This window comes from Hippoglossus hippoglossus, chromosome 14 (assembly GCF_009819705.1).
Source record: "Hippoglossus hippoglossus isolate fHipHip1 chromosome 14, fHipHip1.pri, whole genome shotgun sequence".
NCBI classification, from domain to species: Eukaryota; Metazoa; Chordata; class Actinopteri; order Pleuronectiformes; family Pleuronectidae; genus Hippoglossus; species Hippoglossus hippoglossus.
This window is the reverse complement of record NC_047164.1, coordinates 759,423-771,922: the sequence shown is the minus strand read 5'-3', so window position 1 is coordinate 771,922 and position 12,500 is coordinate 759,423. Positions and strand designations below refer to the sequence as shown.

General features: G+C 44.8%; 1 protein-coding gene across 2 annotated transcripts in view; it reads left to right on the top strand.

Annotated features, from left to right (window-relative positions):
* The window catches only part of LOC117774637 (glutamate receptor 1-like), a 43,282-nt gene that overhangs the window by 21,993 nt on the left and 8,789 nt on the right, over positions 1-12,500 (top strand). For both annotated transcript variants that reach the window (XM_034607203.1, XM_034607202.1), the window contains exons 4-15: positions 1,244-1,428; positions 2,178-2,231; positions 2,324-2,482; positions 2,615-2,782; positions 3,912-4,016; positions 4,507-4,617; positions 5,379-5,585; positions 5,683-5,898; positions 6,575-6,695; positions 6,779-6,914; positions 8,934-9,132; positions 9,419-9,666. In XM_034607203.1, coding sequence (XP_034463094.1) covers positions 1,244-1,428; positions 2,178-2,231; positions 2,324-2,482; positions 2,615-2,782; positions 3,912-4,016; positions 4,507-4,617; positions 5,379-5,585; positions 5,683-5,898; positions 6,575-6,695; positions 6,779-6,914; positions 8,934-9,132; positions 9,419-9,666 — 1,909 coding nt within the window. The remainder of the gene's footprint in view (positions 1-1,243; positions 1,429-2,177; positions 2,232-2,323; positions 2,483-2,614; positions 2,783-3,911; positions 4,017-4,506; positions 4,618-5,378; positions 5,586-5,682; positions 5,899-6,574; positions 6,696-6,778; positions 6,915-8,933; positions 9,133-9,418; positions 9,667-12,500) is intronic.

The window sequence follows — 12,500 nt, the reverse complement described above, 5'->3', positions numbered from 1 at the left end:
GAGTCTGATTCCTCTGGAAAAAACACAGCTCGACGTTCAGTTTGAGAAGCCACCGCCTCTTTAATCCACCCTCAACAGGAAAGTTACGTCAGGAGCAACGAGGCACAAAACGCTCGTCGAGAAAGTCGCTTCGAAACATCTCCAGAGAATTCAGATTAACAAGCTGTGTCCAGTTCATTCAACAGGACATGTCGTGGGTTTAGCTCTTGGTTGGACAGGGGTGGGGTTTGAGTGGCAGCGGCACGGTGGTATAGTGGTTTGCACTGTCTCCTCACAGGAATGATTGTTTTGTCTCATTACGTTGGTCTGTGATCCACCGGTCCACCGGTCCACCGGTCCGTCCGGTCCGATATCAGACTCTGGCTCCGACGCCTCGACCCTCCAACAAGTCGTCCAGCTGATGTTGACTGAACTTTTTCTTGAGGACTTTTCCATCGACAAACAAATGTTGTTTTCTCTGTAAAATGCTTCACACGTTTAGTTAGTTCTAAAACAGCAGCTGATCCACATTCGCTGCTCGAGTCCACACATCTCAGTTACTTGTTGGACGCTGGGGGACGGTTTGACGTCCTGTTAGGGAAGACGCAGCCTCTGAGGAGGCAGCGGTCCACACGACTGACCCAGAGCAGAACCAGCATCAGTCTGAGGTCAGTTGTTGTGTAGCCTGAACTACAGTTATATTGACTTAATCACATGGAAAACTAGGATGTCAGTTAGTAACGGCCCCATGACGCCACATTACATCCACTAGAATCCATTTGAATCTGCACCAAATCACACTCACAGAAATCTATATCATGTCTAATTGGGTCCGATATTTTTCTTCAAGATCCATGAATTATTCTCTGGGAAATCAAAATGTCCAAAAGTGTTAAAGAAATTAAATAATGAGCTTCGCTAAAGTCTGACCAGTTCTTGTTTGACCCACCCACCAAGTCTCCTGGAAATCTGTTGTGCAGTTTGTGTGAAATCCTGCTGACGAACTAACTAACTAACTAACTAACTAACTAACTAACGGACGAACTAACTGACGAACTAACTAACTAACTAACTAACTGACGAACTAACGGACGAACTAACTGACGAACTAACTAACTAACTAACTAACTGACGAACTAACTAACGGACGGGCGTCAGGACATAACGTCCCCGAAGGAGGTGACAGGAAACCTCCTCCTCAGCACGTTGACGTTGAGCTAGGTGATGCTGAAGCACTGACTCTTGGGTAATTGGACGGTCTCAGGTCTGTCGGTGCTGCAGAGGATCCTGGACACGGCGGCGGAGCGGACCTGGCAGGTGACCTCCGTCAACCTGGACACGCTGACTGAGGCCGCCTTCGTCAAGCTGCTCACCGACCTGGACTTCAAGAAGGACTTTCAGGTCATCATCAACTGTGAGCTGGAGCGACTCAACTCCATCCTCCACCTGGTAACACACACACACACACACACACACACACACACACACACACACACACACACACACACACACACACACACACACACACACACACACACACACACACACACACACACACAGCTGTTTTCACTCTTCAGTTCAATGCGGCTCTTTGGTTTCAGGGAGAAACGAGCGAGTGAGGAAACTCTTTCTCCTGTGAAGGATGTTTTAGAATCTGAGGGAATGAGGTTGATGAAGAGTTTGTGAGCTGCCGGCTGTGAACTGAGACCTTCGTCAGTGAAGCTCCTCTTCCTCCTGAAGAGTCGGGGGGGTGATCTGTGAGGAAGCTGTGTTGGCTGCAGCTGAATTTAATTTCTCTTTAGCTTCGGCCTCCTCTTCCTCTTTTCCTCCCTACATCTGTTTCTTCCTTCCACCTCCTTCTTCTTTTCCTCCTCCGACTTCTCTCTCAATCGTCCTTCCTCTTCTTTCTCCTCCTCTTCCTCTCTTGTGGCAGTTGACTCTTTTAAATCTGAGAGGACCCTTTTCTTTCTTTCCATCGCTTTCTGATGGTGAAGATGAGCAATTAATTCCTCAAAGAGAAACCGAGTCGTCCAATTAGCAGCTGTTTGAGAGGACACACACACACACACACACACACACACACACACACACACACACACACACACACACACACAGTGTGATAAATCTGTAATGAATTCTCTTTATCATCATCAGAAACATCAGAAAATGTGATTAGCATATCGTTTCTTCTCGCTCAGATTGCTGCTCAGAAGAGAAACTTGAAGAACTACCACTACATCCTGGCCAATCTGGTGAGTCGGTCTATTTACTGGAAGCAAACCCGTGTGTGTGTGTGTGGGTTCAGGAGGAGTTCAGTCAGTCACAGTGTGTGTTTGTGTGTCAGGGCTTCATGGACCTGAACGTCACAGAGTTCCAGGAGCTGGGGGCCAACGTGACGGGCTTCCAGCTGATGAACTGGTCCGATCCGGCCATGGAGAAGATCAACCAGGACTGGCGGGACTTCGACAGCAAAGACCTGAAACTGGCCCGACCGAGCCTCAGGGTACACACACACACACACACACACACACACACACACACACACACACACACACACACACACACACACACACACACACACACACACACACACACACACACTTGATGGTGACGCCCGCTCGTCTCGACTCCTCAGTACACCGGAGCTCTGACCTACGACGGCGTGAGCGCCATGGCGACGGCTTTCCATAACCTGCGACGGCAGCGGATCGACATCTCTCGCCGTGGCAACGCGGGGGAGTGTCTGGCCAACCCCCCCGCCCCCTGGGGACAGGGCATCGACATCCAGAGGGCCCTGCAACAGGTACACAACTACACACACGTGTACACAATCAACAATAGCCATTAAATCCACAAGTCTCTTTCAAACACGTGTAGGCACTTTGGTTTGTGTGTTTAACATCACGTCCCTGTGAAGGAACAAGTTAGAAACAACAACAAACACTACATATATTTTTAAAGAGTTTGTTTTCCCACATTCATTAATGATTCTCATATTTCACGTTCATACGGTTTTATCTGTCACAGGCTGTAACTTCTCGTAGACTGACCCAGATCAGTCAGTTTCACTCTCAGAACACCCGTCAGCTGTGGGATGTCATGGCAGCTCTTTCCGTTTCTCCAGCTGAGGCCAACATGCAGGAAAATAAGCTTTTGAGACTCTCTGGCTTCTCAGGTCAAAGTTTGATCTGGAGAAGAATCTGCTCGTCTGCAGCAGCAGGGTTGAGACATCAGAGTTTCTCTCCTCAGCCACTTAACTTCTCATGTTGTGGACACATCTCTGACCTGTGTGGGATGATGTTCCCTTCTGAACGGATACAGCACCAGCACATGGAAACTGTGCCAATACTCACTGTTTCACGTGCGTCTTCCTCCTCTTCAGCTTTCAGTACATTTCTGCCACGAGCGTGGACGCACTATTTAATTCAAATTGGCGCTGGGTAGTACCGACCATAAACCGTTTAGTGACCTTAGAAGTACCGAGTTCGGTAACCAGCTGTGATCTCTTGTTCAGAGCTCGTCGTGACCAGTTTTATACTTTAATCTTGGTACTGAACTAAATCCTCGTCATCGTCTGCCATTAAATGTCTGATAACAAAGAAAATGCTGCTGTGGACGAAACCTGACAGGCACTGCAGCATCGTGTTACCGTGACGATGAGCTATTATAATAATAATAATAATAATAATACGCTTTTTCTTAGTAACAGTGAAACAACAGCACCACCATGAGGTCAAACTGCAAAACACGACATTACTACATCAGAGATGACAAACTGTTTTAGAGTCAAATGAAAAAAGATTTTTATCATTTTGGCGACAGAATCTGATGAAGACAGAAGGTGTAAGCAACAGCAGGGAAAGTATAAGATATGAACAGAATGTGTGTGTGTGTGTGTGTGTGTGTGTGTGTGTGTGTGTGTGTGTGTGCAGGTGCGTCTCGAAGGTCTGACGGGTCACGTTCAGTTCGACGAGCGAGGACATCGGACCAACTACACCGTGACCGTGATGGAGCTCAGCAGCAAAGGATCCTCGAAGGTGCTGCGGCTGCTTTCTTTTGTTAAATGGTTTGAATTCCAACAGAAGTTCGGTGCTTTTCACCACATCAGCTCGTTCCACTGATTAGCTCCCTCTCCTCTGATTAAAGGTGCGATGATCAGTGAAATCAGCTGCTGCAGCACTTGTTTGGTCTCAAACCTGCAGACTCTCAGGATTCTGTTCCCCTCCATCAGACACTATGAGCTTCAATGTGATGACCACATCCTTATACTGACTCTGTAGTTACACACTCAGGGTTCACATCCTGAAAATGAGTTTATTTGACAGAGTGATGACTTAACAATTTTTGTGAAGTCCAGTCAGCAGCTTTTAGAGAAAACACGAGCCCACAGAATACAGCTTCACATTAATGAGCATCAAGTAGCTGCAGGTGGGACCAGAGACTGGAACTTCACCTCTGTCCACTCGAGCGCTGGGAGGAGGTGGTGAAGGTGGCGAGGAGATAACAGCTGTGATGTCGTGCGTTTAGATCGGCTACTGGAACGAGAGGAGAGGCTACGTGAACACCGCCGTCTACAGGCCGGTGCCGGAGGAGGTCCACGGTCTGCAGAACAGAACCTACGTCGTCACCACCATCCTGGTAAGACGCTGCTCATCCTCCTGCCGGTTCTTTAGAGCGTGTTGGGCGGGTCAGTCTGGTCGTATGAAACACAAAATGAGTTTATTGTTGCTGATGAAATTTGTATTAAGTTGTTTAAAATCATCTTTCATCATTTTTTCTAACCTGCAGAAATCTGTAGTTTTAATCACTTTAACACTGCATTTCCTTCAGTCGCCTGTCGGTGGCGTCACATCCTCTTTGTGTCAGCGTTTTGTTTGTCTGAAGAGTGAAAAGTGAGTTTCTATCCAGTTTGAAGTCACATATTTATGAAGCACTTTTTAGCTCTTGGTGGTTTTTACTCAATATTTGAAGCGGATGAAGGATTTTAGTCGTCGGACGTCTGGATCTGAAGTTTTCAGAGAAACAAGCAGAGCAAACGTTAGCGGCAGCTCGACTCTCAGCCAATCAGAAGCGTCCTGTGTCGGCAACAGTGTCAGAGAAACTTTACTCAAGCTCCTAAAAACCTCCTGAACCATTGGAAGGGAAGGAATCAGGAAGTCAAACCAGAAGGCCTCAGTTATTTGACTTAAACCTGGTTCAAGTTTGCAGCCGTGCATAAGAGAAGAGAATAAACGAGGGACCAATGGTAGAATAAATAAAAACTGAGATAAAAACAAGGTCAGCAGTAAATTCAGAGATCAATAAAGAGACGAATGAAACAAGAGCACAAAGCGAGCGTGATGGAAAAAGACTGAAATGTCAGAAACGTCCTGATCTCTTCACCATGTGTCTCCGAACAGGAAGCTCCCTACATGATGCTGAAGAAGAACCACGAGCAGCTAGTAGGAAATGACAAGTTCGAAGGTTACTGTGCCGAACTCGCCTCGGAGATCGCCAAGCACGTCGGCTTCACCTACCGCCTCCAACTGGTGGGTGACGGCAAGTACGGCGCCAGAGACAGTGGAACAAAGATGTGGAACGGCATGGTGGGAGAACTGGTGTACGGGGTGCGTGTCGGACACTACATTAGTCTTTTTGCCGAAGCCTACGATCTCTGGTCGAGCAGATAAATCAACCTTCACTGTGCCTCTGTCCCTCCTGCAGAAGGCCGACGTGGCGGTCGCTCCGCTCACCATCACTCTGGTGCGAGAGCAGGTGATCGACTTCACGAAGCCCTTCATGTCTCTGGGAATCTCCATCATGATCAAGAAACCCACCAAGTCCAAACCAGGCGTCTTCTCCTTCCTCGACCCGCTGGCCTACGAGATCTGGATGTGCATCGTCTTCGCCTACATCGGCGTCAGCGTCGTGCTCTTCCTGGTGAGGGGGGGGGGGGGGCGGCGTGGTTACACAGCAAATATCTAATACACAGTAATTATCTGTTTGTGTACAGATACAATAAGGTTTTAATGTTAACACAACTATGTGATTTGTTTGAGCTAAAGTTTATTTTTAGTATTTATACAGCATCATCATCAAATACATACAAAGAAGAAGAAACATTGTTGTAAAGTTACATAAAGTTGATTATGTTAGTTCATGAGTAGAATAATTAAGATCTTCTGTTTTACAAGCATCAGTTCTGTGTGTTGATTCGATGTCTTCATTATGATGAAGGAAGTTCGTACGTTAAAAAAGAAACAATATAAACATGAAGCTGAGAAACTGGGTTTGCATGAACCACTTTGACTTGTAATAGAGTATTTTTACTTTTACTTAACTGAGTATTTCTTCCCAATAGTTTTTGTTTGAAAAGGCCGTAAGTATTTGGACAGTTGAACATTTGGTTGTTTTTGTTTGGACCATATCTCCTTCACAGTTCTTCTTACATCTACTTAAACAAACTCGTATTAAAAGTGGGACGTGAAACTTTTATTTGGTTTCAGTCTTTTCTTTTATCACTGGTGCTGAAGCTGAAGCTCTGGAGAACAAAAAACAAAAGAACAGTGTCTCCTGACGCATATTCTCAGATTGTGTCCTCGTCTTTGTTTCTAAGGTGAGTCGGTTCAGTCCTTACGAATGGGAGAGCGAGGACTCTGATGACGAAGACGAGACCGTCCCCTCCTCTTCGTCTCAACGAGCGCAGCCGGCTTCCTCCTCTGAACTCGCTCACTCAGGTATCTCAGCGTTGTTGCCGTGTTCTCAGGCTCCTGGTTGCTGCCTGGTTCGGTTCACTCGTGACATGACTGTGTTTTGTCAGGTTACTCTCAGGCTCAGAACCAGAACCAGCAGAAAGAGAAGGAGTCGCCTGAATACACCAACGACTTTGGGATCTTCAACTCTCTGTGGTTCTCTCTCGGGGCCTTCATGCAGCAGGGCTGCGACATCTCCCCCAGGTAAAACTCCTGTTTCCTCCTCAGTCCACGATCACAGACCTTTGGTTTAAAATACCTGTTTTTAAATGTTTTTATCTTTGGCACTTTGAGGCAGCGCAACAAACGCTGAACGTTATATTCACGTTTCATTCATACAATATTCCAGTTTTTTCCCTTATTCCTAAAACACAATATTCCTGCTCAGCTGTTTACATGGCTGACGACAGACAGCTGCTTTGTGGTGTTGAAATATCTTCGCATATCTAAAAACCTGATGATATCCAAGTCTTTTAATAATATTAAAAACTGTTTAAATTTCTCCTTCCGTGTAGAAATGTGCACTTTTCTTTTGGCCACATGTCTCAGCCTCACAAGCTGTCGTCTGCTCAGCTGGACAAGTCGTTTGTGTACGAGGCGAAACACGAGCTGAGGGAAACTCAGCAGATTAATATAAACACTGTTCACTGTAACAGTCCTCCAACTGTACACACACACACACACACACACACACACACACACACACACACACACACACACACGTTATCATGACACACACACACAATCTGTGTGACGTGCTGCCGGGTCAGTTATATGTTACTGTTGTGTTCAGGCCTGAGGCTCTTTCTATTCTGGATGTGTGTGTGTGTGTGTGTCCGTGTGTGTGTGTGTCCATGTGTGTGTTAATATATGTATGAGTGTGTCACTGTGTTTGCATTTATGAATATTTCAGAAATCCTCATAACCTCATTAAAATAACTCTGTGTGTGTGTGTGTGTGTGTGTGTGTGTGTGTGTGTGTGTGTGTGTGTGTGTGTGTGTGTGTGTGTGTGTGTGTGTGTGTGTGTGTGTGTGTGTGTGTGTGTGTGTGTGTGTGTGTGTGTGTGTGTGTGTGTGTGTGTGTGTGTGTCCTCTATTCACACCCCTGACCCTCTGTTGTCACATGACGATAACGTACATGTATGTTGTGTTTCCTGTGATTCAGGGAGCAAACACACATCTGGATATAAATCCTCTCTAGAGGCCAAATTGGAGGAAATGTGGGCGTGAACAGACGATTTTTAGGGTTAGGGTGTTAGTGTGTGTTAGTGTGTGTTAGTGTGTGTCAGTGTGTGTCAGTGTGTGTTAGTGTGTGTCAGTGTGTGTCAGTGTGTGTCAGTGTGTGTTAGTGTGTGTCAGTGTGTGTTAGTGTGTGTCAGTGTGTGTTAGTGTGTGTTAGTGTGTGTCAGTGTGTGTTAGTGTGTGTTAGTGTGTGTCAGTGTGTGTTAGTGTGTGTCAGTGTGTGTCAGTGTGTGTCAGTGTGTGTCAGTGTGTGTTAGTGTGTGTCAGTGTGTGTCAGTGTGTGTCAGTGTGTGTTAGTGTGTGTCAGTGTGTGTTAGTGTGTGTCAGTGTGTGTAAGTGTGTGTCAGTGTGTGTACTTGTTACTGCTACAGGTGTTCAGACTATCCGTCCTCCCCTTTCTTGAGAACATGATATTTTAAGAACACTTAGAGGAGTTTTCTCTAAATCTGGCACAAATGTTCAGTCAGACTCAGGAATGAGATGATTTGAATTTTCTGGCCCAAATAAATAGTGAAAAATGAGTCTTTGCATCTTTGAATATGTCGTTTTCAGATGTCTTGTTTTTTCCGACCCAGTGGGACAAACCCATAAAATGTTCTGTTATTATCATGTTTGACAAACAAAATTCTCTCTTCTGAGAAAGTGGAAATGACAAATTTGGTGATTTTTCCTGAAGCAAAGAAATAAATCAGCACATTCACTGTCACATCGTGCAGATCAAGTAACTGAGTTTTCTTTGCAGCTCTGATTCAGAAGTTGATTTGAACAGTGAATTTAAAGTGATGTTTTCAGGAGACAGTGAAATATTAAGTTTGTGTATCATCCACATTCATATGAAAACACTGTTACTGATCCTGGATACAGATACTGTTCTGTAGCTTGGATGCAGATTGAAGAAACTGTTTATTTAGTGTCATTCAAGTAAAGATCCTTCCAGTGGTTCAATCTGACTCTTCATAAAGGTTGAACTTGTTCTCTGCAGGTCTCTCTCAGGTCGAATCGTCGGAGGCGTTTGGTGGTTTTTCACCCTCATCATCATCTCCTCTTACACGGCCAACCTGGCAGCCTTCCTCACCGTGGAGAGGATGGTCTCCCCCATAGAGAGCGCAGAGGACCTGGCCAAGCAGACAGAGATCTCCTATGGGACCCTGGATGGAGGCTCCACCAAAGAGTTCTTTATGGTGAGGACATCTTCTCAGGCTAAACTCACAACAAGGGTTGAAGCCCTCAGCTCTTTTTGAACCGTTCAAAGACGAGATCCAATGTGGAAACATCTGAAACAACAAGTTGACAACAAGATATCTAACGCGTGAAACATTGGAACTGTCACTGAATCCAACTCCTGTCTCGGAGAAGTGCGTCAACAAGCTATAGCGAACGAGTCGTTCAACAAGCGACGGTTTCTAAACTCGTCCTCTGTTCTTCTTCTAACCTTTTTTGTCTTTACCATCTGTTCTGTTGCATTAGAGGTCAAAGATCGCAGTTTTTGAGAAGATGTGGTCGTACATGCGGAGCACAGACCCGTCGGTGTTCGTCAGGAACACGGACGAAGGTGTGGTGCGGGTCCGGAAGTCGAAGGGGAAGTACGCCTACCTGCTGGAGTCCTCCATGAACGAGTACATCGAGCAGAGGAAGCCCTGCGACACCATGAAGGTCGGAGGCAACCTGGACTCCAAAGGCTACGGAGTGGCCACGCCCAAAGGATCGGCCCTCAGGTACTCTCTGAATATCTGGACAGGGGACAGTCGGTGTGTTGGTGTCTTGTTTTGTCTGTTCTTGTGGGAAATTAGAAGAATAGGGAATGTGCATATATACTGATCCACGTTATCAGCACATTGCACATGTTCATTTATTGAACTCTAAACTCGAACCTACTGGGAATCTGATCTCTGACCAGTCGTCACCAGTCACACGTCAGGAGGTGATGTAGTGTTTCTTCCCTGAGACTCGATAAACAGTGACGTGGTCAAATCTCTGCAGATCAGCTGCTCCAAACAACAGAATCAGAGACTGTGAATAAAGATGAACATCTACAGCCAAGTCAAATCATCTTGATCGCCCCCTAGTGGCCGGCTACAGTTTAGGTCATGAACCTCCTCCATGTTAGCAGATGGGACATGGACCAAACTAAAACATCATGGTAGACTTTAAATAAATGTTTGTAAAGATGTTTCTGTCTTTTCAGCTCGTTCTTATCTCACTGAAGTTTGTTCACGTGTTTCTGATCAGTTCGGTTTTATTTAGTTATTTGATGATATAAAAACGGTTTAGACGTCATGATTGACATCTGAGACTGACTCGGGATTGGTCCAGCACTTGTGTGTGGACGGGACGTCGATACCACGGCTCCACCCCACGATCTCTACTGCACAGACTCTGACTGCAAATTACGCCATCACCACAAGATGGCAGCGTTGATATATGAGAATTCTCAGCTTCACTGTGATGAGTCGTCCATCTTTATTTACAGTCTGTCAACATGGAAACTTCAGAATATCAGAGTAAAATAAACGTGCAGGTCGACTTCAGTCCTCAGCTCCTCTACTGAAACGGCTCCATGTTGGTGAATGAGCTGTGAACATCACTGTGTTCGAACCCACCATGGGTTTGATAGACCTGTTAACTGTCTGTTAGTCTGTCTGTCTCTCTGTCTGTCTGATTGTCAGTCTCTTAATCTGTCTCTCTGTCTGTCTTGTCTATCTCTCTCTTTTGTTTGTCTTTGTCAGTATGTGTCTGTCGGCCTGTTCCTGCCCTGTCGGCCTGTTGACCTGTCTGTTGTCCTCTGTTACTGCCTGTCTGACTGCCAAGCTGCCCGTCTGTCTGCCTCGACATCGCCACAACACTGAAAACACACTAACCTACGATCGATAGGAACCATGCTGTTGTCGGGTGAAACTAAAAACAAGATTGTAACGAGCCTCATCACCACGTTAGTTCATCTTTATTTCATGGAAAAGCTTTTTGGTTCTGATATGAACAATGATAACTACTCAGCAAAACTATAAACCATCTCTGAGCAGTAATGAAATCAGCCGGTTCATCTGCCAACTGCAACATTCAAGTTTTATCAGGAAAACAAACGCATCAGTTTCTTTTTTAGTTCTTTTGTTGTGTTGCAACAACTCCCTCGTCAGACGCCGTCTACAAACCAATCAGAGTCAAGAACAGGTAGACTCCGCCCACGTAGGTGATGACCACAGGACGTACGTATGTCAGACTAAACTCTTTAGTCCCGAAATTACAATGAGAAACTAAAACTAACAGATCAGATGAAACTATGGAACAAACATGAAGCTTCAGACTCTCTGAGAGAAAACGTCCTGAGTGAATCATGTGTGTTAACAAACAGTATTTATAGTAAACTCAGCATCTAAAGATCACTGGACAGTTAACTGGTTAATTATATATATATATATATATATATATATATATATATATATATATATATATATATATAGTTATTGTAGGTTGGTGACCGAACACAAAATCAAACCTAAAATCTTAATTCAGCCTAAACGTGTTCACCTGACAGCAGCTTGGATTTTCTCCAGCGTTTGTATCAGAACATCTTTCTCTCTTTCTTTCTGCCGAACATCAGCATTTTCCAGCCGACCCCGACTCAGAGAGGAAATGAGTTCGAAGATGAGATGAGCACACGCTGAACCTATGTTCCTCTGTGTTTTAACTTTATTTCATCCGTGGAAAAAACGTGTTGCTGTGACGGCAAATTACAGCCGAGCAAACTGACTCCCCACATTCATAGTTCAATGGTTTTACATTTGCGTAAAGCAGATGAATGAACTGTGACATACACTGATAATATTGTAAACGTTATTCACTTTAATCTTCACTGAGTCTCTGGGTCGAGCGTCTCTGTGCTAACGTCTGACGGACGGACTCGTCTGCTCCCTGTCTTCATCCCCTCAGCATCTGCTCTGTCCTCGTGTCGCTGTGGTCAAACGTACGATGACTGTGCTTCTGTTCGAGTCTTGTTCCAAAATGTTGCAATTCATGTATTTTCAAAATGTCCAGTTTTAAAACAGGTATGTTTTAAAACCCTGCTGGAAATTTTAACTTCTGCTTTTTATTTATATCATCTCATATAATATCCTCTCAATTTATTCCACAAACCAGCAATCGTCTTTTACACTCAACTACAAATTGATATTTATTCAAACAGATTAGTTGGATTCACATTTTTTACATTTTTAGTTTGTGCATATTTTAACTGGACTGTTTTTATTCTCCTCATCTTAATATGTATCTGTGTCGTGTCTGTTTCTATGTAAAATGCACTTTAGAACAAAAAGTCTTCCGTTGCTCTTATGGTGTTAATCATGTTAATCATCATCTCTTCAATCTGAAGCAACACTGGCTGAGTCATTTCAATGATTCCAGTTCTTTTTATCACCATTAAATCATCACTGCTTCCTCTGTGCTGCTTTGATCGTCACTGGTTTGTGAAGGAGAACAACAGGCAGCTAAAATACAGGACGGCACAAAATTCACATTTGTTGTCCATCAATTCTTTGAACCTGAGTTATGTGAT